The 25,340-nt window shown below is 48.6% G+C and overlaps 2 protein-coding genes across 6 annotated transcripts in view; one reads left to right on the top strand and one right to left on the bottom strand.

Moving 5' to 3' along the window:
• The window catches only part of LOC112632490, a 60,161-nt gene that overhangs the window by 3,830 nt on the left and 30,991 nt on the right, over window positions 1–25,340 (bottom strand). The gene's annotated exons all lie outside the window — the stretch shown is intronic.
• PDYN (prodynorphin) lies at window positions 9,095–25,065 on the top strand. Of its 5 annotated transcripts, XM_025399871.1 has the most exons (4): window positions 10,112–10,173; window positions 11,251–11,310; window positions 20,763–20,910; window positions 22,882–25,065. In XM_025399871.1, exons 3-4 carry the CDS (start codon window positions 20,782–20,784, stop codon window positions 23,512–23,514), a joined length of 762 nt encoding a protein of 253 aa, XP_025255656.1. In that variant the 5' UTR covers window positions 10,112–10,173; window positions 11,251–11,310; window positions 20,763–20,781; the 3' UTR covers window positions 23,515–25,065. The 5 variants fall into 5 exon arrangements, with proteins under 5 accessions (XP_025255657.1, XP_025255656.1, XP_025255655.1 ...); XM_025399872.1 differs by lacking the exons at window positions 10,112–10,173; window positions 11,251–11,310 and adding an exon at window positions 9,095–9,941; XM_025399870.1 differs by lacking the exon at window positions 10,112–10,173 and having other exon boundaries at window positions 11,088–11,310.

Below are 25,340 nucleotides of genomic sequence, written 5' to 3'. Positions count from 1 at the left end.
TGGAAGTAGTTACAGTGCAGGTCTTTTGATGCCGCTAATGAGGTAGGAGAATAAAAAGCGGTGAGGTTACACCACATTTAAAACCTTTAAAAAGTTTTCATCTTCAATTCGGGGAGGATCCGTTACTGTTAATAATAATAGCAGTTTATAATTAATAGTAGTATTGTGGAACCAGTCACATCAGCTCCCATTTCAAGAATACCTACTGTATGCTTCATTATATTTAGCATCTGCCATTCTCATGACAACTCTGTGCTTTTCTCTATGTCCATTTCACCAAGGAGGCAACTGGAGCTCAGAGAGGTTGAGTAACTTGCCCAGGGTCACACAGTTAGCAGGAGTGGAGCCCGGAGGAGAACTCAGGCATAATTGACACCAGAGGCTGAGTTTTTTCCCCTCTCCAGACTGCAATTCTTCACCTACACCAGCCACTACCCCAGCTCCAGCCGGACTCCAGCCCCGGAACGTGAAGAAGAGGATGGCAGAGCAGGCACAACACAAAGGGAGAACAAGGTTCTAGGCCCCGCTTGCCCATGGAGTTGTGTGGCCTTAAGACAATAGTCTTCCCTCTGCACCTCCATTTCCTCACCACAGAAGTGAGAATCTGGATTCATTGTCTCCTGCTCTGACAGGGCCACAGGGATGGGGTCTTTGTGGGTGGTCCCTATACCACCTGGGGATTGTTGACCTGAAAAAGGGCCTCTGTGCGGAGACAGAAGAGGAAATTCAAGATCTGTGTCCACCTGGCCTAGGGCACTCACTCCTTTCCTTCCCAGTTGTGGGGGATGCACCTGCTTGGGCCTCAGCCCCCATTCCCATCCACACCTCCTCTTCTCCTTGGTGCACTTTCCTGTATTGCAGAGATAGGAGTTGAAAACTATTTTCCCCAGCCTCCCTTGCAGCTAAAGTTCTCGATGTTGATTATATTCTGTCAATTATCTAGGCTGTATGAGATTTGACTCTGGAATTGAAACAGAGGCCATCTCTCTGCTGCTGTGGCTCTTTCCTCCAGCAAGAGCTATCACGGCAGCATGGGGGGCGTGGTTTGCAGCAGCATCTCAGAGTCTGGCCACCCCCATGGGTGTTGAGAGACAGTTGTGATGATGTCATGGTGGCTCCCCAGCCGCAGCTTCCAGATCCCTGGACCCAAGGGTGACAGTAAGTTCTTGAACTCACTATTTGCAGGGGTGGTCTCCCGTTTGCCTGACTGTCTGATTGCATGCCTGGTTGGTCAGGTAGCATTCTGGGAGTCATTTACGGAGGCCCTGTTGACTCCTCCAGCACCTTCCCTCCCTAGCACCTTTTAGAGTTCCTTATCCCCTATGTTAAATCAACTTTTGCTTTAAAAAGCCTGGATGATTTCTTTCGGCTGCACAGAACCATTTCTGATCACCATGGAGCACTTCTACTCAGCCTTCAAAACCCAGCCTTGGTCTCCAGCTCCAGGATGACTTCCCATATTGAACAGACTAGCCTGGGTACTTCTGTATATCCATACCTGTATCTCAGCCCTGTCCAGGTGGTGCTGAAATTACTGGAAGTACTGTTTACTTGCTATCATCCCTGCCAGCTTGTGATCCCCAGAGGATAGGAACTGGGTCATCTCAGTCATGTAGCTGAGTGTTTAGCAGAAAACCTGGCCTATAATACATACTCCAGGTGTTTTGTGGAATTAATACAGAAAAGGCCACAATTTGGCCGGGCGCGGTGGCTCATGCCTGTAATCCCAGCACTTTGGGAGGCCGAGGCGGGCGGATCACGAGGTCAGGAGATCGAGACCATCCTGGCTAGCGTGGTGAAGCCCCGTCTCTACTAAAAAAATGAAAAAAAAAAAAAAAATTAGCCAGGCATGGTGGCGGGCGCCCATAGTCCCAGCTACTAGGGAGGCTGAGGCAGGAGAATGGCGTGAACCCGGGAGGCGGAGCTTGCAGTGAGCTGAGATTGTGCCAAAAAAAAAAAAAAAAAAGAAACAACAAAAAAAGAAAAGGCCACACAATTTGTCAGCTCAATAGGATTTAGGAGAAACTGTAAGATTTATGACTGAGAAAAAAGCAATTTAACTCCCCCTTTGGCAAAAAGAAACTTACCTGGCATACAGAGCTATTATTCGGAGTGAGGTACATTATGGGGCTCATGGGATGATGAGGAGCAGGTCTTAGATGAGGCGTCTTATTTCAGATCAAATACCCAGGATCTCTGGGCAGGTCTATCCTCTTGCTGATGCCCAGGCTGCTGCTGAGGAATTAGGAGCTGGTGGTGTTTGAGAGGTAGCTTGATGAGTGAAAAGAGCCCTGGCTTTTAAGGCAGACAGACTGGGGTTTATATCCCAGCTATAACACATTCTGTGTAATCTCAGACAAGTGACTGAGCCCTCAGCTCGGTTTCCTCATCTACGAAGTGGAGCTAATGATATTTACCTCGTAGAGTTGTTGTGAGGGTTAAATGAGATAGTTTAGGAGATGTGTCTGGCACCAGCAGAGACTTGATGTGTGGAGGCTGTGATTAGATTTTAGTGATTTTTAGATTTTTAGATTTGAGATGTAAGGTTTTTTTTATTTTTTTTATTTTTTCAGGGGGCTAAAAGCATTTCACATTATTACACAGTGAAATCTAGACCAGGCATCCAGTCCTGCCACTGACCTCTTGTTCGACTGGCAGCAGAGGTCAGGTGCATGTTCCAGACACATGATCATAAATGTTAAGCCTGTAGTCCGGACCTAGAACATAGTAGGTGCTCAGTAAACAGGTGTCCCTCCTTACCATGTGCTGGTCAAATTCTTGTTCAGGTCTTGGTCCCAGAAGGCTAGGAAGGACAGAGGAGCATCATGGGTGGATGTGACAAAGCAGAAAGGGGCACAGACTTTGGAGCTATACAGACCTTGATGTGAGTCCTGACTCTGTCCCTGTCCTGCTGTGCTACTTGGGAAGTCATTTCACCTCTCAGTGTCTCAGTTTCTTCATCTGCAAAGTAGAACTTACAGTGTCTGCCTAACTGGGCTACTGAGAGGTTACTAAAGATCATGTATCCCTGTTCTTAGTGTTCTGCCTGGCGCAGGGTGACTCTCGGTGGATAATAGCATGTATGCATTTGCTGCTTTTGGGTTTCAGCTTGCCTCTGTGAGGTAGTAGTGCAAAGCATGGTCTTTGCAGTCAGAGGAACTTGGGGTCTATTCCACTTATGAGCTGTATGACCTCAGGCAACTGGCCACCTCTCTAAGTTCAGTTTCTTCCTCTGGCAGATGAAGGCAAAAATAGCACCTACCTTGTTGATTTGCTATGAGGATTAAATGAAATAATAATACATAGAGACGAACTAGCAGAGTGATGGGCACCAAGTAGACGGACAATGTCTATTAGCTCAGAGTGTGGAAGTTGTGCTGCCAGCTGAGGCAAAATAGGAGAGAAGGTGACGTTTTGCCCACTGGGAGTGGGTAGTTTGGTGGATTCATAATGCTGTTGCAACCATTACCACTATCTACTACCAGAACGTTTTCATCACCCCAAGCAGAAACTCCCGGCCATTTAAGCAATAACTCCCCCCTTCCCCTCCGCCTAGCTCTTGATAAACGTTACTCTTTCTCTCTGAATTTTCCTGTTCTAGGTACCTCATAGAGGTGGAATCGTACAGTATTTGTCCTTTTGCGTCTGGTTTATTTCGCTTAGCGTAATGTTTTCAAGGTTTGCCCAAGCTGTAGCATGATCCGAACTTTATTCCTTTTTATAACTAAATAATTATTTGTTGTATGTGCATCTGCCACATGTCGTTTATCTATTCTTCTGTTGATGAACACTCAGATTGTTTTTAACTTTTGCTGATTGTGAATAATGCTGGTATAGGCGGGGCATGGTGATCACACTTGCAATCCTAGCACTTTGGGAGACTGAAGTGGGAGGATCACTTGAGGCCAGGAGTTTGAGACTAGCCTGGGCAACATAATGAGATCCTGTCCCTAAAATAAATAAATAAATAAATAAATAAATAAATAAATAAATAAATAAGCTGGCTTACAGGGAACTGTGATCACATTACTACACTCCAACCTGGGTGATAGAGTGAAACACTGTCTCTAAATTAATGGTGATGATGATGATGATAATGATGCTATAAACTTTGGTGTACAGGTATCTGTTTGAGTCCTTATTTTCAATTATTTTGGGTATATATGTAGGAATGAAACTGCTGGGTCATATGGTAATTCTATGGTTAACATTTTGAGGAACCATCAAAATTTTTTTTCCCATAGCACTGTACCATTTTACATTCCAGTCATAACACATGAAGTTTTCAATGTCTCCATTTCCTTGACATTGGCTCTTTGAGATGCATTAGGAGACCCATCTTTGTTTGGCAAACTCCTATTAATCCTTCAAAACCCACCTCAGAGTTTACCTACTCAGGGATCCCCAGACAGAGTACATCACTGCTGCCTCGTATCTTGCATTGCTTTGCTTTTGCACCCACTCCATGGCGTTTTATGACAACAGATATCCCTTACTGGACTGTGAGCTTGTTGAGCGTAGGAATCATGTTGGATTTGAATCTGAATCACCAGCACCAGAGCAACAAGAAATGCTCATGAGCCAGATTAAATGATTGAGTAACTTCCCTCCAGATCTCTGAGTTCTCTGTCCACATGGAGAGCCATTGCCAACCTTTTCCAGCTCCAAACGCGCTTCAGATAAAGTGCTGTGTTGACCTGGCCTTTGGGTCCTGTGTGACTTCTCCAATTCCCATCTTTCACTCTGTGCTCCAGCCACACTGAACCACTTGTTGTTCTTTTAGTCACTAACTCAACGAATGTGTACTGAGCACTCACAATGTGCCAGGCAAGACAAAAGGCCTACCTCCCTAGAGTTTACCCTCCACCAGTGGAAACAGGCAATAATCAGATAAACCAATACATATATTGCATCAGGGAGGGATAATTGCTGTGGAGACTGACAGAGGTAGGTGAGGGATGGAGAGGGATAGAACATAGATTTTGCAGAAGAGACCTGTTTTGGGAAGTGACGTTTAAGCCCAAAACCAGATGCAGTGATGGAAGGAATATGGGGAAAAGTGTGTTCCTCAGAGAAGACACAGCAAGTGCAAAGTCCCCGAAGCAGGAACGTGCTTGGTGTGTTTGAGGAGCAGCAGGGAGGCCAGGGCAACTACAGGAAGTGGGGAGTACAGGAGGTCAGCAGAGAGCAGACCCTCCAAATGAGGCATGTGGACCTTCTTCCAAGTCAGATGAAAACCACTGGATTGTTTTAAGCAGGGATGAAGTACAATCTGAGTTGCTTTTTTTTTTTTTTTTGAGACAAGATTTCACTCCTTTCACTCAGGCTGGAGTGCAATGGCATGATCTCTGCTCAACTGCAACCTCTGCCTCCCAGGTGCAAGCGATTCTCCTGCCTCAGCCTCCCAAGTAGCTGGGATCACAGGCACCTACCACCATCCCTGGCTAATTTTTGTATTTTTAGTAGAGACAGGATTTCACCATGTTGGCCAAGCTGGTCTTGAACTCCCAACCTCAGGTTATCCACCTGCCTCAGCCTCCCAAAGTGCTGGGATTACAGTAGTATGAGCCACATCACCTGGACTGAGTTGCATTTAAAAGAATCTCTCTGGCTGCTGAGGAGCGAATACTAGGATGGGTAAGGGCAGAGGCAGGAGCCAGCCATCTAGGAGAGAAGTGACAGCGACTGGGGGCCCAGGCAATAGAGCCAGAGGCAGTGAAGATGTGCTGAGGAGGTGTCAGGGCAAGAGAAAGAGGGGAGTCAAGAGTGACTCCCCCACCATCCCACTCAACTCTTCTTGCTTCTAGGCCTTTGCCTGAGCTGTTCCCTCTGCCCAAGATGCCCTTTCTTGCCCTCTGCCTGGAAAACTCCCACCTGTGCCTCAGTCCTCAGTTTCATGCTCACTTTCTCCAGGAAGCCTTCTCCCATCTCCTCAGCAGACTGGCTTGGGAGCCCCTCTTCTGTTCCCACAGTTTTCCAGGCCTCCTAGCCCCTACTTGCCATACTGCTGTGAGTGGCTGTTCCTATATCTGCTCCTCAACCTGGATGGTGAGGACAAAGAGGGCAAAGTTGTGTGTGGTATGTTAAGCCCTAAGGACTCAGCACAGAGAATGGTACATTGGGATGTTTCAATAAAAAGAATAAGAGAGAGAGAGAGAGAGAGAGAGAGAGAGAGAGAGAGAGAGAGAGAATGAGCACAGCTCCTGACTCCTTCTTGCAGCAGCGAGGCACAAACAAGATGGCTTGGGCAGTGGGAGTCTCTCACGCGCTCGCCCACCCAGCCCCGGTGTGGACATTCACGCTGGACACATTGTAGCATGAAAAGTGATTTGGGAGACTTGATGCTGACCAGAGGACCGGAACTTAATTCCACTGAAGTCCTCCTGAGTGATCCATGTTGCCTGCCGCCACTTTTCCAGGCCGACAGGGGAATAGAGAACGCACACAGAGCTCCGTGCATGAAGCAGAGCAGGGAGCAGAAGCCTAGACGCGGTGCAGCTCATGGCTGGGGTACAAGCCTGGAGTCGGATTGCCTGGGATCAGGTTGTGCTCTGCCACTTTCTAGTTACATGGCTTTGTGCGAGTGATTTAACTTCTCCCAGCCTCTGTTTCCTTCTCTGTAAGGTGGGGGCAGGAATTGCATCTAATGGCAGAATGGTGGGGAGAATCAGGTGTTGATCCGTGTCAAGTGTTTACAATGGAGCCTGGTAGCAGACAGCCCTTCAGAAATGCTGGCTTTGTTTCGTAACTTTTCCATCTTCCACCCTGTGCTTCCTGAATCCTACTTAATGGAATGATTTGAGGACTGGTTGTTTTAAGTATTTCCTTTTCTTTATTCTTTGCCTTTTGCCCACCTCGAGATCTGCAGTAAAGACTGGTTGTGCACGGAGGATGTGCAGGGAAGGGAGCATGCTAGAGTTTTGGAATGAGCCCTGACGTCTGTATAAAAGGTAGCAGCATCCTCCTGTCTTCAGAAGATGACTCAGGCACTCAGAGAGGTGAAGTATCCATCAGTTGTCACACAGTGAGGAAGCAGTGGCGTCGGGATCTAAGCCCAAGTGAGTCTGGCTGAGCCATGGTACCCACCCCCCAGGCTGCTGCCCACAGGGCCGGCACCATGACTGGTGCATCACTGAGCCCAGGAGAGGGTGAGCTTTATGGCAAGGTTCTCCAAGACTGAGGAGGAAGGCTGCTCCTGGCCTCCTCCTACGTGTGTGTGTGTAAAGGAGGTTGCGGAAGGAAAGGAAAAGCAAATGCAGGAACTATTTGCTCTTGAGGCGACAGTAGACTCAGGGGGTGAAGGATATTAAACATCAATGGCTTAATGAGGATTATCCACGAGTGTCTCTACTCTCACCGCCCCGACTTCCCTCTGGTGAATAACAGTCAGGAGAGGCCCCTGCTTCTCTGCTCTTCCAGTGCCTGCTGATTGCCAGCCATGGGAGCCATTGTACTCCCTCTCTAAGAGTCTCCGTGTATTCGAAGGTTATTGCCAAGAGTTTATAGAGACAGAGATTAGGAGAAGGAGGAAATGAAAAATGAGGATAGAGAGCAGCTGGAGTGAGGCTTTGGCCTTGGGGATGAAGAAGACGTTCACTCTTGGGCTCCCAGATTCCCGGGGTGGCAACAAATAGACTCCACCCGTGTCCTCTGGCACCATGCAAGAAGCCAGCCTGAGATGTGGTCAAGTGCTTGTGGACCCTGTGCACTGGCTATCACACACTGGGCAGGGGCTTGCCCTTAGGGCACCAGGAGTCGCTTGCACCTGCCAGTCAGACCCCTTGTGCTGCCTCGGGAAGAGGAGACAGGGAGGAGAAGGAAAGTGAGGCTGTGGGTCCAGAGGGGAGTGTGGCGGGGCTGCAGTGACCTGAGGGATGGGTCTCTGTTCCTCCTCCCTCCCTGGGTGACTGGGGCTCTCTGAACTTCTGCTGCCTTCTCCATCTGAGGACGCATTGTGAGATCTACACCACAGGTTTTCTTGTTGTGAGGATGTGATGGCACGTGGAAATGTCTGAGGCATAGTAAGTGCTCAGCAAACAGCCCCTTCTACCTTCCCCCTTATGTGAGAGTTTAATGAGCCAGGTGCAGGGAGAGGAGGATGCCCCGGAGAACCTGCTGCATCAGAGCTGGAGTGATGTGGTTTATTAGGAACGATGGGAGCAGAACACTCGCTCCATACCAGCTGCTTTAAGTGCTATTGACACATCCTCCTTTCACCCTCACAAGAGCTCAAGAGCCCAAGAGCCCCATGATACTGTTGTCCCCATTGTACAGATGAGCAATTAGAGGTTGAAGTTGTCAGCTTGTGTAAGGTCTCCCTGATGGTGAGTGGCAGACCTGAGTCAAATTCACATCTTAAATGTCATTAAGCACAGCCTGTATATGGAGAGGCTGAGTCCCAGAGAAGGAAACTGGCCCCAGCCCTCAGTGTGGGCAGATTCAAACCTGGGGAGAGGCAAGGGATGGGGCAGAAACTTGGAGGACATGTCAACCTGACTGGATTCTAGCTAGATGACTTGCTGTGTGTCTTTAGGCAAGTTTCTCAGCTCTCAAACCTCTGTTTTCTCATCTGCAAGATGGGGATAATATTAACCAACTGACTAGGTCATGAGGATTAAATCTGACGACTCTAGCTAATTGCCTGGTACAGCCAGGTGCCCACAAGATGGGCGGCCCTGCCAGACTTCTGAAATAGTTGTGCCTCCCACCACAAACTGTCTGCTATTGACTGAGAAGAGAAGCATGTTCTCTTCCAAACTCAGAGGCCCCTATGTTCTGGAAGATCTTTGTAGCAGTGAGGAGTGCTACCTTCAAGCTGCTACTGGTCCAGGCCAAGGGTATATCTAGGTGGGTCCGTCTCTCACCCAGAGTGTGTGCTGAGGCACATTGCAGCCCATATTTTGAGGCGTTTTTCCTGCTATTCATTTTGTGTTGCCGCCAAAGAAAACTAAACTACAGCTCCTGGCTGTCGGGGAAGAGCTGTGCTTCTGCCAGGGCTAGTGTGCCTGGCACCAGCTCAGGCATGTACCAGAGCTGAATGCTGTTTGCAGGCAAATGTACACACAAAAAGATTCCAGCACACGCGTGCACCAGCCAACACAGAGTTGCCACGGCACACAACACCGGGCCACGCACGTGCCTGCTGACTAGGCTGTCATCTCCCCACTGTCTTCTATGATCAGAAGACTCTCTCAGCCTCTGTCTGTCTCCGTGTCTGTCTATCTGTGGATCAGTGTGTTTTGAGTCTGACTGTCTTCCCGATTGGTTTCCTTTTCTCTTGCTCTGTCCCTCTCTCCTTGTGTTTCTACCCATCTCCCTATCTCTGCCACTCTCTGTCTCTGTTTTTCTTTCTCTTTCTCCCCTCCTTTGTAACACTCCCTAGGTCCGACATTGCCTCTTTCTCCATTTCTGATTCTCTCTGTTTTTCTGATTCTCTCTCTCTCTCTTTCTTTCTCTAACTCTTCTGTCTCTGTCCTTCCCTGTCTTCTTTTTCTATGACACTCTCCTAGAAACGCATCAAATACTGAAGTGGCCGGATTTCAAGTGACAAACAGCACTACACCCAGAATCCGCCCCCCTCCCCAACACGGCTGCCTTCCTCCTCCACATCCCTGTCACGAAGAGAAGCCTATTGTGTCGGGCCCAGGGAGTTCGAGTTGAAGGGCCTGGGGGTCTGCGCTCTGACTGCTCTCAGCCACTTCCCCATTGGCTCCCAGCAGCCTGTGCTCAGCAAGGGCTGAGCGACAGGGGAGGCTCTCGTCCATAAAAGAGGGGAAGAGGCACCAGAACTGCCATTCGAAGGGGCTTTGGTGGTGTTCACAGCTGCCTATTTAGCACCTCCTCCCAAGCCGGAGTCAGGGAGGCCCCTGAGCCTTGGACCGGCCACCTGCCACCTCCGACCTGCTCAGCCAGAAGCTGCCCAGGGACAAAGCAGAGCACAGGTAATATCCAGAGGGGGCACTGGAATTCTATCTCTTGGTTTTATTTGCTTATTCCTGGTCCTCTGGACCTAGAGATGGTGGGAGCTCGGGCTGGGGATTTTAGGTTTGGGTCTGATTATCTAGCAAAGGAGCAAAGGTAGTTACAGTTAGGAGGCTAGTTCACAAAAGCCAGACCAGTGAGAGACTGCTGTTTGGAATCTCCCTTTCTGCACAGTCCTAGCTTAAACAGGTGGTAAGCTGTCTCCCAAGAGGACCACACTATGGCTTTAGCTCCAGGGTCTCCTTCCCCTTGCAGTCTCCCACACAGCAGTTCCCATGCCATTCCCAGGATCTGGGGGGAATGGGACACCCTGGGTGGGAGAAGTGAGAGGTTTCACTAATCAGGGTGATTTTAAAGGTCAATGATTCTCATTGGACTTAGAGAACAAGGGCTTGGGGACATTAATGAGATCTAAGGCTCTGGCATTTATCAGATAACATGTACATCAATGTACAGCCAGTTTCGGCCTTTTCATTCTTTTCGGATTGTGTTTAATTGCTGACAGCGTGCTGGTTTGAGTGGCTTCTTTCGATGGAATTTGATACAGGATGAAGTTTGGGGGTGTTTCGTTGGAAGGGAATGGGAAAAGGGAGTGACAACAAGCCAGGAGGCCCAGGCTTAGCAGGCGTTTGCTTGTCAATTTTACTTGGAAAGGACTTGTTGCTCCCCTATTAATTACAGCCAGAGGAGTCCAAGGCCAGGAGGAAGCTCAAAGGGAAAGCCATTTGCTCGCTGGTCCAGAGATCCATATTCAGAAAAGTACCGGGTCTCAAAGTTTGATTCTAGCAAAAAGCTGATGAGCTTTGGGAAAAAAAGAAAAAAAAAGAAAAGAAAGAAAGAAAGAAAGAAAGAAAGAAAAGCCTGCTGACTACTCCAAGGTTGAAGAGTAAATTCTGCAACTGCTTACTTTTTTCTGGGGATCCAAGAATCCCTTCAAGCTCTACAAACATTACTTAATTAAGTCTCCAGGCTTCCCAGGGGAAACAAGCTCTTTCGATTATTGGATCTGATTTCAGTTCCCCTCCCACAGACTGAAAGTCTTCATTATCATCTTTCTTCCAAGGGTTGCTGAAATACACAAGGCTTGCCTTTCTAATTTGACAGGCATCCCAGTCGAGATCCATTGCAAAGCACTGCAGAGTGTCCATCCTCTTCTGTTCTTTCTCACCCCAGGCCTCACTCCCACCCTGCTGTGGCACCTTCCTTCTCTTTTCCCTTCCTCTCCTCCCCCCAGTCCCACCACACCTTGCCTTTGTTCTATTTTTGCAGGTCATTTATCTCCAGGCTTTGAGATCTGCGTGGGGGAAGCTGTTGCAGCAGCCCAAGCCGGTGAGTTATGCTGCCTGGGGGTGGTTTGCGTTCACTGACGGGATCTCAAGCCCACTGCTTTGCCCCAGCTGTGATAGGTGGCAGGCAAATCCTATGTGTCTCTGTTGGCAGCTGGGAGGGGGATGTCACACTGGTTCCCGAGGCTCTGTGGCAGAAAGCAGCACATTTTAAGGGAGCAGGCAAAGGGATCGGCTCTGGGGCTATTTGAGAAATTTGCCATCTTAAAACACGTGGAAGGAGTTAAGGTTTCTTGAAGTAACTCCTGGGAGCCAGGAATTTTCCATCTGTCATCTACACGTGTGTCTCACAACACCTGAAACAGTGCTGGGCTGAAATCCCAGATCCTACCACTCACTTACTGTGTGACTTTGGAACAGTAGCAGTCCCTCCCTGAGTCTCACTTTCCTTACCTGTATGATGAGAATAATAATAATATTCACCTCCTAAGGTTATTGCAAGCCTCCACGGGATACAGCAATATGCCTGGCATTCAGTAGGTGCTCAATAAATACTGGTATGACTGCTCAGATTTTCACTGTTGCAAAGTGGTGAGGTTGGACCTTTCTCTCTATCGATTATCATATCGCTGATCATCCCACTCCATCATGCTGTGTGCTATGTCCAGGAAATATGATCTAACATCTAAAATCGTCATCTGCGGGGCTGGTGCTCCTTTCCCCTCCCCATCCCAACAGAAGACTTTTTATTTTTATTTCATCTGCTGCATCAGGATCATGACGTCTCTTTTTGATCGACACTCCCTCACTCCCCCTCCCACTACCCACCTCCTTGGGCCATTCCTGCACAATTGTATTTATTAGGTCTCTTCCATCATGGTAAGAGAGATCAATAGTTACTGGTTCGATTTCAATGCATGCCTGAGAAAGTGTGGTTACACAGCTGATTTCTCTCACCGTATTCACTCATCTCAGCCCGCAATTGTTGGCTAATCTTGCTGGGTCTGACAAAGTGATAAACCTGTTTCACTGAGACAGAGCTGGCCACTGTGGTAGGCAGTAAACATCGGCTGGAGACACCCAGGTAAGCCCAGGATCAGACGCTCGATATGGAGTGAGGTCTGTTAGTGCTTTGAAGCGCAGCCTCATTAGTCCCTCCCAGGCTGGATCCAAACTGATGCTTCTGGCAGGAGGACAATGGCCCAGGTCCATGAGGCACATGGCTTGGCTCAGGGGGCTCCTCCCGGAGTCCATCCAGGTCATCCCACTGGCCAAAGCAGTTGGCCACAAGCTGCAGACATATGCACCGAAGCAATCTGTTGATGCATTGGCTTGAACTGCCATTTGGTCCCTGTCCTATTCCTGGACAATTTGATTTAACTTGACAATGGTTTACTGAGCAGTTATTATGTGGCAGGGTCTCTTGCCCACTGGTCCCTAGGAACAAAGGGCAGACTCAGAGAGCAGCAGGAGGGAGAGAATTGGTGTTTGTGAGTCACACAATAGGTCAGCATCCTGAATCAAAATCTTCTTTCCCTCCCTACTTCTCTCTCTTATTTTGTTCACTTCCCTTCTCTCTTTTCCCTCTTCTTCCCCTCCTCCTCATCCCCTCCCCTTCTATTCCTATTTGTCCTCTCCCCATCTGTATGTCTCATCTTGTGTTTTTTTCCCACATGGTCCTCCACCTCTCTCTGCTTTTTCCTGGTATCTTGGTCTCTTTTTCTGTGTGTGCAGGTCTCACCTCTGCCATTCTTTTGGGCCCATGTCTTTTTCTCTGTGTCTCTGTCTCTAACTCTTTTTATGTCTCTCTCTCTCTCTCTGTCTCTTCATCTCCATATCTCTCTAGCTCATCCTCTTTTTGCCTTTCTCCCCATCCCTTAATTGCACCAGAAAACAAAAAGGGTGGCGGTTCCATGCAAGCCTTGCTCTTGAAAAACATTCTTTTAAATATGCAGTGAGTGATCCCACCAGGACCATCGCCTGCAAGGCCATCTTTCCCTCTGGTCTCTGCACAGCAAATGCAGCTGACCACCAAATGGGACCCTCGTCCAATTCTGTGCTTTGATCTTTGCCAGGCTAAAGGGTGGGTTTACTTTCTGTTCAGAACCCAAGCCTCCTTCTCATTGATCATTCGTCTTCTGTTATGACGCTAACACCTAACAAGAGGCACCACTGTTTCAAGTTCAGGGGCTCCCTTTGCCAACCTCCTGGAGACCCACAAGGGTGAACTTTATACTTTTGAGTGTGGGGTAAAAGTTCCTGAAATGGTTTCAACATCAGGAGTGTGAGAGTTTGGGAGGTTATCCGAAAGACAGTTGAGACATATTTAGGCCTCAGGATGGTTTGTGGCATGGAGTCAGCAGACTGACTTTGAAATCTTATTCTGCTGTTTCCTTGCTTCTTGGTCTTGGCCCAGTCTTTTAGATTCTCTGAGCCTCTGTTTTCCCCATCTGGAAATAGAACTCGTAGTTCCCAACCCACTGGATTCTCTTCAAGAGAAGAGAGAAATAATTGAGATAAAGTGGATAGCGAAGAGCTTGTCTCTTCTCAGAGTTACACCCTAAATGGGGAATGCGATGGACTCGGAGTCCCAGCTCTGTCATGCTCTGTGGCCGCGGAGAGGTACTTTATCACTTGGTCCTCACCTTCCCATCTGGATCCTAAGCCTGTAATATGAGCCCCTGCCCCGTAGCGTCCACAGGAAGCAGCTGGAGTGCGCGGTGCTTGGTGCAGAGCAGCGTCTCAGTCCTTGCTGGCTGTTAGGATGGTTGTCATTGCAGGGTCATTGAAACAATGCCATCTCTTTAGTGGGAGTCATGGTTCGGGTGTGGGAGGCTGGAGTTCTGTTTCCATTTCCCTCCTGACTCATGATGTGACCTTAAACAAGTGACTTCATTTCTACCTTTTCCCATTTCCTCTTTCATCAAATAGGGATAATCATATGCGCTAAAGTGCTCACAGAGATAGTTGCGATGTTAAATCAAGCCATTATTATTCCGTGCTGGCTTTTTAAATAAAAATGCTTGCGGCTCCTCTGAGCCCTCAGCTGACTACAATATAGAAATATCATCGAGGAGCCAAGAGGTCAAAAAGATCATTCCCTTTCAAGGAACTTTGGGCCCTGGGTGAAGAGAGCGTCTACTTTGTGCTGGCCCTTTAAGCGGTGCTGTCTCAGTGCAGGAAGATGATATACCCCATTCACAGATGAGAAGACTGAGGCTTGTGAGGCTTGTGGAGGAGGTGGTACCAAATGACCGCAAAGCCCATGCCTTTCCCTCTCAAGGGAAAGGAAAATCCCACGGCAAGCCTCCCTAGGTCCTCTCAGTATTTGCGCGGAGAGCAGCCCAGGCAACTAGAAAGGGCTCAGGGCTGAAGAACAGGGCCAGTTGCCTCCTGCCTTTTCCATCGGGAAACCTACCTGACCTCCTGGTGAGAGATCCATCCACTAGCAAGACATAAAAAATGTTTTATTATTTGAGAATATGTTCACATGCCTGAGGACTCAAGAAAGTTAGCTTAAAACTATTAGAACCATAAAATGTTTATAAAACCAGTGAAAGTACGGTCAGCAAACCTTGTCTGTAAAGGACCAGAGAGTAAATATTTTGGGCTTTCTGGGCCCCACAGTCTCTGTTTCAACAATTAACACGGCTTTTGCAGCATGAAAACAACCACAGACATAGATGCAAACAACGGAGCATGGGTGTTGCATTAGCCAAGGTTCTCCAGGGAGGCAGAACCAACAAGGTGTGCCTATCCACAGAAAGAGATTTACGGAAGGAATTGGCTGATGCAATTAGGGAGGCTGGTGAGTCTGAAACAACCACTCCTGTTAGGGGAGAATCACCCCACTGCCCCAACAGCCCCTCTTTCCCCTACTGGGCTGTTACAAAGCACCTGAGGTAGCGGCTGAGATAAAGCTTCACAAACTGCCAAGTGCAAAGGACTTTGCTTTGTGCGGCCTCCGGGTCCTCGGCCAAGTCTGTGAAAGAACACCATGCAGGCCCTCCATCAGGGTGAGACGCTGACATCACGCCTCCCGCTCACCGAGGGGGCCTGCTTCCTACTTCTCATCCCGGTGATCGACCAAGTTCCTTTCCTCCTTGGCCCATCCCTAAGCAGACATGATAGGCAGGCAAGGCTCTCTCTTATGTATGACTTCCCAGCTCCATTCCTTGGCAAATCCCCATCAGAAAGGTCGAAATGCTTCCCCCGGGGCCCATCTGACATTGTTCAGTAAAGTATTTATCCTATAAAAGGAAGGAAATAGGATCACCTGTGAAATTGTGAGGGCGAATGTATCTCTACTAGGGTCGTCTTTTAACCCAGAGGGATCTGGACAGGAGCCCAACTCCCCCATTCATGAGTCCAGGTGAACTTAGACGAGCAAGTTCCCCTTTCTCAGCCTCAGTCTGGCCCTCTGTAAAATGGATATTAAAAAAACATGCACCTCTGGGGTTGCTGTGAGGATTGGAGCTAATATGTACAAAGCCGTAATGCACAACCTGGCTCCCAGTAGCCTCCTGAGAATTGGTGACTGTTGCTGGGTTGACAGGATCGTGGATGAAGGGCACTCAGCCCAGACCAACACCCAGCAGGCCCTCTGTCCACGGCAGTGAGTCATGCAGCAGCATTTTTCATTTCTGCAGTGTGCCAAGCTCTTTATGATCTCTCCTTTTTGCCCTCTTCTTTTCCTATCTCCTACAGCTCCAGTAAGACTAGACTGGAGCCTTCATACTCCACTCTCCAAAGCACCTACTATGTGCCAGGTACTTCAAGCACATGCCAGGTGCTTCACATGTGATCATTTATTTAATTCCTATGCCCATGCTCTGAAGCATTATTATTAGCCCCATTTTGTAGCTGAGAAAACTGAGGCACAGTAAAGCTAAGTCATTTTCCTAAAGTGGTGGTAAGTGGTGGGCTGAGACCTGAGCCCACATTACTGACCATTTGCTGATCCTGCTTCGGGGTCAGGAAAGCATTTGCGGTCCCACCTCTCCTTTCTCACCAGCTGTGTCCTCGCCACCCCATGCTGCTTCTCCAAGTTAGAGAGGGTAATTCAGGGGCTGCAGACTCACACGTCTGTCAGGTACTCGGCAGTGAGGGAAGCCCCGGGTGGTTCTGCGGGTGGTGATGGGCAGCATGGCTCTTCCTCTGTGACTGTTGCCATATTGAAATACAGGCTCAATGTCCCCAGGCCTTTTGTTTTTTCAAGACAAATTGAAAATTGAGATTTTTTTTTTTAAATGTAAAATTTCCTAATTTTAAAATATTGCCTGTTTATTTTCATAACTAATTGGTGTGCAGCTCCTGCTCATTCTAGCCCTATATGAAGTACTGGGACACCATTCATTCATTCATTGATTCATTCATCCATCACTCAAACTTCCTTAGTCTGCCAGTCACATTTAGATCAAATGCAAACTCTCCCTTGGCCTGTGAGAGCCGGCATTATCCGTCCTCTGCCCACCTTTTTGCTTTTCAACCCCAGTCTCTCCCCTTACGTCCCTTCATCCACCCTGGCCTCTTTGTCATCCTCAAGCACAACACACTCGCACCTCAGCGACCCCCTCCCCCCACCATGTGCCCATAAGGGACTCAGACAGGTAAGTGGTCATTTCGTGATGGAGCCAGCATAGGAGGCTGTGGGATCTCAAAGGAGGGAACTAATCCAGACACACTTCCTGGAAGAGGCAACTGAGGCTGAGTTTTGAATAATGAATAAGAATTAGCCAGGTCAAAGCGTGATGGGAGTGGATGAGTGGCGTGACAGAGATGTTCCTGGCAGAGGAAACCCTGTGTGCAAAGGCTTGGAGGGCGGGGTGCATAGAGCATTTGTTTTGAAATTGCAGGTGGTTTGGTCAAGCCCAGGATGGGCAGAACTCACATCCAATCTGTCTGGGTGCTGTGTACTTGTGTGTACTTGCTGGGATACCTTGGACAGACTATGTGATCTTTCTGTGTCTCCATTTTCTCATCCATGAATGGGGAGAATGTGAGTCCCAGCCTTATGGAGTTGTCATAAGGACCCCCTTCCAATAAGACACATACAGTTCTGAGCACAGGGGCAGGCACGCAGGGAGCACTAGCAAATGTCAGCTGTCGGTATTAGGAGAGCCTGGGGGTGCTGGTGACAGGGACAAGCTTCCTCTGGAAGCCAGAGGACACAGGGCAGAGGTGCAGTCAGATCTGCGTTTCAGAAGGGTCCTCCAGCTGCTACGTGGAAAGTGTCTACGAAGGAAAGATTGGAGGCTACTCCAGAACCAGGTGGAGGTTGAGATGGACCCTGGAGGGAGAAGTTGGAGGCTGGAGATGAGGGGACTGAAGGGGCCTGGGCAGTATACAGCGGTTACGAAGGTAACTCTGGAGCCAGACAGCCTGGTACAAATCCCAACTTTGCCACTTACTCACTGTAGAATCTTGGCAGGCTCTAGAATTTTAACTCAGTTTCCTCATCTGTAAAGTGGGCATGACAATAGCACCGATGCTGTAGAGTTTCTGTGACTATGTGTGAGTTAATCCATGAGAATTGCTCAGAACATCGTGGGTACTTAATTACCCAACCAGAATTATCAATAAATATAAAGTTAATGGATGAAAGACAAGGATGCCAACACTATTTTTGCCTGAGACAAAGAGATCTTAAAGTGAGTCCCCTACCTTAGCAGCTAAGCTGTGTGGGAAGCCTTCAGCCAGGAGTTAGATGTTGTGGTAGGCACCCCCTCCCCAGTAGGTTAATTCACTGCTGATCTTCTAACAGGCCAGACCGCCATCGCTGATATCAGAGAAAACATGAGCTGCCTGCTCTATACGGCTCACTGGTGGGGAAACGTAATCCAGTCCGCAGCTGATAGGGCGTGAGAGAAACTCAAGGAGAAGAGAAAGACACAGGATGGACCCAAGTCCGCTTCCCTGACTTTTCCACTGAGCCTCCCTGGTTCAGGGGAGCAGACCTTGCCAGCCTCAAGCAAGGCACATGGAGCTGAGCTTGTGTCTTGAATTGTTGTGTGACCTCAGAAGATTTACTAAGCCTCTCTGAGCACCAGTTTTCTTGTCTATAAAGTGGGGGCTTTGTATATAAAGTCCCTTGGATCTCACAGAGCTGTTAATGAATTGAAATTGCTCTAGAAATTGTAGTCATTAAGTGTAGGGGGTCAAACAGAACAGGCCTTGCACCCCAGCCTCACTATCGAGGTAGGACATGGGCAATTCACCAGACCAGAAGTGGCCACTTCCCTGAAAGAATAAATGAGGTGATAAATTGAAAAACTTAGCGCAGTAGGGGTTTGAGAAATGGTGACTGGGATCACTATTAAGCATGCTCCGGCGGGAGAGCCTACTGCATGCTTTAACGCAGAGACCCTGCTTTGGCTACAGCGTGGGGTTCTGGGGCCCGGGGGTGAAAGCTTTGAAACACCCTGAACACCTGAGCAAACAAGGTGGTTTGCAGGGATGGGGAAGTTGGAGGAAAAGAGGACAGCCATTTCTGAGAGTAGATTGTTGGTGTCGGGTTACAAAGACCATGCTGGGCCAAGTGTGAAGCCCCTGACCAGGGTGGGGTGGGTGTCTTAGGGGAACTAGGCACTTCCAGTTGAAAGAACTGTACTGTGCCTTCATAAATCAAATATAAAGGCCCTGAATCTTGATATCTGATTTATAAAGGGCTGACTATGAAACAGACAACCTTTTTTTTTTTTTTTTTTTTTTGAGACAGAGTCTCACTGTGTTGCCCAGTCTGGGGTGCAGTGGCACGATCTCTGCTCACTGCAACCTCTACCTCCTGGGTTCAAGTGATTCTCCTGTCTCAGTCTCCTGAGTAGATGGGGCTACAGGTGCGTGTCACTCTTCCCAGCTAATTTTTGTATTTTTAAAGGAGATGGGGTTTCACTATGTTGGCCAGGCTGGTCTGGAACTCCTGACCTCAAGTGATCTGCCTGCCTCAGCCTCCCAAAGTGCTGGGCTTACAGGTGTGAGCCACCATGTCTAGCAAAACAGATAACTTTTAACAGAGTATTTATGAAGCATTAATTCATCTGCCAGGAATTTATTGAGGACCTGTGATGTGCTGACCAGGGTTTTAGGAGCTAGTATACAGCAGAGAATAAGACAGGGTCTGTGCCCTCAAGGAGCTAACATTCTATTGGGGTGGTGATAACCATAACGTACACACCACCACCAACAACCAAACATCAAATAAGTAGGAGACTATGAGGTGGGAGTGTTCTGATGCAAACAAAGGGTGATGTAAGAGAGAGCCCAAAGAAGCCTCATTAGACACACAGTGATCAGTAAATGCCTCTCTGCCAGTATGACAACTAATTTAATGACAAAGAAGGAGCTAGTGATGTAGAAGTCTGAGGTCAAAATACAGCAGCAGAAGAACAGAAAGTGCAAAGCCCTGAGGTAGGAGCAAGCTTGGCATATTTGAGGAACAGAGTGACCACTTCAGAGAAAAAGACAAGACACGGAACCGAAACCTGAAGACTCCCATGGACGATTTTCATGGAAGAGGCACACACTGCTGGGAGAATAGAAAGGAGGAACATCTCATCTAGCCTAGGCAATCAGGGAGAGCTGCCTGGAGGAAGTAATATCTAATCCAGGACCTAAATGACAGGTAACAGAAGAGGAGATGAAGGGTTCTCCAGGCAGAGGGAACAGCATGTGCAAAGGCCTGGGGGTGGGTCAGAGCCTGATGCATTCATTAAGGGGATTGCAAGAAGCTGATGTGGTTGAAGCCCAGAGCTGAAGTGTGGGACTGCAGGAATGGGACTGAGGGTACCCTGACATTTAGGCAGAAGGGCCAGGCCTGACCCCACCCAATGGGTCTGTTCACAGAATTGATATTGCCAGGAAGAGCATTTCAGAATGGGAAGGAGGAATCAAAGAAGGAACTGGAGGCAGGCGGGGAGGCCAGCAGGGAGAGGGAGTGAAGGTGGAGCTGTGGCTGAGATCAGTGACAGTACTAGAGTGGGAGAGAAAAATTCTGGAGCTCTCACAAAGCCGAAAGGACTGATGTGGGACAGCCTGGGACACAGGGACAAAGACCTCGGAGAACTCAGAAAAGCATTTAACTAAGTATCTTCTGGCTTGGCAGGTGGCCAAAGTGGGTTTTGAAGTCTGAAAGACCCAGAGCAAGTCGTGGCTTGTCCACTTCCTAGCTGTGTGCAACCACTTCCCTGCTCTGAGCCTCAACTTCCCCATCTGTTGAATGAAACTGGCACACAGCCCACATTGAAGAAGTATTGTGCAGATTGGAAGTGAATGTACAGGAAAGCTCTGGGTATACAGTAGGTGCTCATTCCCTTCCTTGACCCTTGGCTTTGGGCCTCCACTTTACCTCCCTGGGCCTGTTTTCTTGACTGTAGAATGGGAATCAGAATGCTTTGCAGTGCTGTGGGCAGGAGTTAAAGAGATGAATTTGTGGGCTCAGAACACAACCTGCAGTGGGGTGATCACGGATTTCATTATCTTCTCTTTCTTCCTCCCCAGCAGGAATTGCTGAGACAGGATGACCTGGCAGGGGCTGGTGCTGGCTGCCTGCCTCCTCGTGTTCCCCTCTGCCACCGCAGACTGCCTGTCGCGGTGCTCCTTATGTGCGGTAAAGACCCAGGATGGGCCCAAACCCATCAACCCCCTGGTAGGTTTCAGGCAAGGTTCTTCAATGCCCAGGTCCTGGGGCCTGGGTGAGGGAGCCCAGAGAGGGGAGGTTGCAGGCCTTGGCAGCTGTGTGCTGTCCTGTAGATCCATCCCACCTGTGCAGCGTGGCGGGTGTCCTGCCCTGTAGATGGCCTGGACACCAGGGGCTGCTGTTTTCCATCTCCTATCCCCACTCCAGACCTCACCACCATGGGTTCACTCAGGCCACGACAAGAGACTCAGGTGTCCAGGGAGAGTGATGCCTGGCAACAGGAAGTGTCATTGCTGAGGTGGTGCTGACTTTGACAGTCAGCAGCCCTAGATTGACTTTTTAGGGCTTCTTATTCCCAGACTGATGAGCACCTCCAAATCTAGACAGTTCCATGAGAGGAGCTGTCTCCACCACCCCTAAATGCAAAGATCTGGCTGACAGAATCAAAGCTTTGACCCCTCTCCTGGGCCTTAGCACCTCTTGGCCCCACCTTGTTGGCTTTGCTTTGAGTTAAGCTCCCCCACGTGTCTCTCCCATGACAGCAGAAAGGCTGGAATAGAGGTACCAAGGGAATGGGGACAGAACACAGACTTTGATTCTGCCCCTTTCTAGCTCCACGACCTTGGAACCCCCTCTCTAAGCCTAGGTTTCTTCATCTGCAAAATGGAGGTGATTCCATGAGATAGTGAAAGAAGTTATTTATTTATTTACTTTTTCTGAGACGGGGTCTCACTCAGTAGCTCACACTTGAGTGCAGCGGCGCGATGTCAGCTCACTGAAACCTCTGCCTCCCGAATTCAAATGATTCTCCTGCCTCAGCCTCCCGAGTAGCTGGGACTATGGGCACCCACCACCACACCTGGCTAATTTTTGTATTTTTAGTAGAGACAGGGGTTCACCATGTTGGCCAGGCTGGTCTTAGACTCTTGACCTCAAGTGATTTGCCCACCTCGGCCTCCCAAAGTGCTGGGATTACAGGCGTGGGCTATCACACCTGGCCAGAAGTTATTTATTTTGGTTTGTTTGAGACAGAGTCTTGCTCTGTTGCCCAGGCTAGAGTGCAGTGGCACTATCACAGCTCACTGCAACCTCCGCCTCCTGGGTTCAAGTGATTCTTGTACATCAGCCTCCCGAGCAGCTGAGACTGCAGGTGCACACCACCACACCCAGCTAATTTTTGTATTTTTAGTAGAGATGGGGTTTTGCCATGTCCACCAGGCTGGTCTCAAACTCCTGGTCTCAAGTGATCTGCCCGCCTTGGTCTCCCAAAATGCTGGGATTACAGGTGTGAGCCACTGTACCTGGCAAAATAAGTTATTTAATACATAATTCTAGTCACTGAGAGATGCACACAATGGGCCATGCCCAATCTCAAAGAGCACCGTGTTTAAGCATGAAGACTCATGGCATTGGATGGCCTGGGTTCAAGTTTCAGTATTCTTTGCTATTGTCATCGTCATTATGATTGAATGCTCCCAATGGCCCTATGACGTGATGCCATTGCCCCCCACCCCAAGCCTGATGAACCCTCCCGTGTCCTCTTGTGTATTTTCTGCCATTCTGCACTTCTCTGTCCTACTTTACCAAGAGTTAGCAGCGTGCTTCACACCTGCAGAAGCCTGGGAGAGAATTTGTATTTTTAATGGAGGTGGGGTTTCCTGTCTGGGAGTCAGACGTGGAAGGGGAAGGGTGAGCACACAGAACACTCCGGGAAGATCTTACTTCCAATTCTGGCAATTGCCACCCGCAGCCATGTGTCCTGGGTCTAAAGCCATTTCACCTCTCCAAGTCTGTCTTCTCTTTCTCACAGGCACAAAGTCCCCTACCTTTATGCACCACCAGGAGTATGAACATGGGTAGCCCAGGGCTTAGCAGTGGTGCTTATTTTTATTTTGTCAGACACTGGACAGGGGAGCCTAGGGCAGAGCAGTGCATGTGTTTTAATCATTTGCCACTGTGATCTTTTTGGGTCTTTTACAGATTTGCTCCCTGCAATGCCAGGCTGCCCTGCTGCCCTCTGATGAATGGGAGAGATGCCAGAGCTTTCTGTCTTTTTTCACCCCCTCCACCCTTGGGCTCAATGACAAGGGGGACTTGGGGAGCAAGTCGGTTGAGGAAGGGCCCTACAGTGAGCTGGCCAAGCTCTCTGGGTCCTTCCTGAAGGAGCTGGAGAAAAGCAAGTTTCTCCCAAGTATCTCAACAGAGAACACTCTGAGCAAGACCTTGGAGGAGAAGCTCAGGGGTCTCTCTGGCGGGTTTGGGGAGGGAGCAGAGTCTGAGCTGATGAGGGATGCCCAGCTGAACAATGGTGCCATGGAGACTGGCACACTCGATTTCACTGAGGAGGACCCCAAGGAGCAGGTCAAACGCTATGGGGGCTTTTTGCGCAAATACCCCAAGAGGAGCTCAGAGGTGGCTGGGGAGGGGGATGGTGATAGCATGGGCCACGAGGACCTGTACAAACGCTATGGGGGCTTCTTGCGGCGCATTCGTCCCAAGCTCAAGTGGGACAACCAGAAGCGCTATGGCGGTTTTCTCCGGCGCCAGTTCAAGGTGGTGACTCGGTCTCAGGAAGATCCGAATGCTTACTCTGGAGAGCTTTTTGATGCATAAGCACCTCTCATCATGGAGTAGAGTCAGGAGCATCCCCTGACACCTTTTCAGGTTGGAGTGCACTCATTCATCCTCTTGTATGTGCCCCTTCCCCATGCTCAGCTCAGCACTGTGTACAAAATATCCAAGCCCAGCCTGTCTCTCTCCTGCCTGGGAGTACGGGATTTCTCTGGGGTCTGTGATGGGGAAGGGTGGATGTCCCTTCCTCACAACAGGCTTAATGCTTGGCTCAGATGCCTAAACTCTAAAACTACCAGCAGCAGCAGCAGCAGCAGCAGCAGCTTGTGATCTCAGTCCTTCCAACCTGTTCTCGTGACTCCTCAATTCCAGGGAACCAGAGCGACCTGTTCTTTGTACCTGTAGGTCTAGGATCTCCAAACTTAACCAATCACATGCCCCTCTCAGAAGAAATATGAGCATGCTCCCTCATGCAGATTGTATACGCATCATAAACAAAGAGTAGAGCTTTAACATAAGATAAATAATCATACACAGAAATCCTGACATTATATTCCCAAATCTCAAAAGATCTCCTGTGCACCCCACTTTGGGGACGATGCTTTAGGTACAAGGCTTAAACATTGCCTTATATTGGATCAGGAACCCTTACAGCAGAGGGTCCAGTCTTCTAGTGGGTTTAATGTTTAGTTAGTGTACTCTGAGTCTTCATTGTTCAGAAAAGAACCTCTTGAAGAACTGACTTCCTGAACTCCCAGTCATGTTGGTACTCCTTACAGAAGCGAGTGAAAACCCCTTTAGGAAATGATTGAGAGCAGCCTCTTGAATGCTTAAATGATCAAGGAGGGAGCAAGGCAAACCAATTTGTTCTGTGCAACAAACTCAAAATGTGGACCAGTTCCCTCAGCCCTCATTAAACTAATTAAACTGATCGGTATCATGCTTCTACTCCATGGTGAACTGAAGCAGAGTCAAGTTGATGAAGTTAAGCACAACCATGTTCTTGAGCAGCTGAATTGGCTGCCAAGAGTCCAAGCCATCTGGCCCAACATATGCACTGGGCATTGGGTAAGGGACTCCAGAAGCAGCAGCTAGAAAGAGAAAAAGGCTCTCTTCAGTCCCCATGATGCTTCTTTCCTCTTAATGTCTCAAAATAAAACCAGAAAGAGGAATAAAATGATTAAGTGCTTGAGGCCAAATGAGTTCCCTTGATTCAAATAACCCTGATTCATAGACAGAGACCTCCCGATGTCTTGGTTTCAATCAAAGCCCTCTCTCTCTGTCTCTCTCTCTTTTGCTCTCTCATTCCCAGGCACTCTTTTTTGGTTTGTGGGTACAGGAGATGGGACTGGATAGGAGAGGAAACAGGCTTGAGTTTGGATAATTTGTGTAAGATGCTGCTGAACACATCTCTTCATGTGCAGTCCCCAGGTATCTGATGATGTTCTGAAATGGATAGATTGTTTCAGAGTTATTTTGTGTGCTTTAAAAAAATCCCATTTATGCAATTTACTTGGAATTTGCTTAGTCTTTAATAGGCCTGTGTAATTTCCTGCTCCTCCAGTACAATAAATAAAAGAAAGATGTTGATGACTTGGTGGGTGTGTGTGTACATGCACGTGCACATGTGTGTGAGCCTCAGTCCTCAGAGAGAAAAAAAATTGCAGAAAAGAGTGCTGGAAATAAAGAAGAGTTACACACACACATACACACACACACACACACACACATCCAGGTTGGAAAACCAAGTGTGGGATAACAGAAAGAGCAAAAACTGTGGAGTGTCACAGCTTTAAATTGGAACATTGGATCTGTGCGACCTTGAGTAAGCCATTTGGTTTCTCTCAGCCTTAGTTCCTGCCTCCGTA

This window comes from Theropithecus gelada, chromosome 10, assembly GCF_003255815.1.
Source record: "Theropithecus gelada isolate Dixy chromosome 10, Tgel_1.0, whole genome shotgun sequence".
NCBI lineage: Eukaryota > Metazoa > Chordata > Mammalia > Primates > Cercopithecidae > Theropithecus > Theropithecus gelada.
This window is presented reverse-complemented; position numbering and strand designations above follow the sequence as displayed.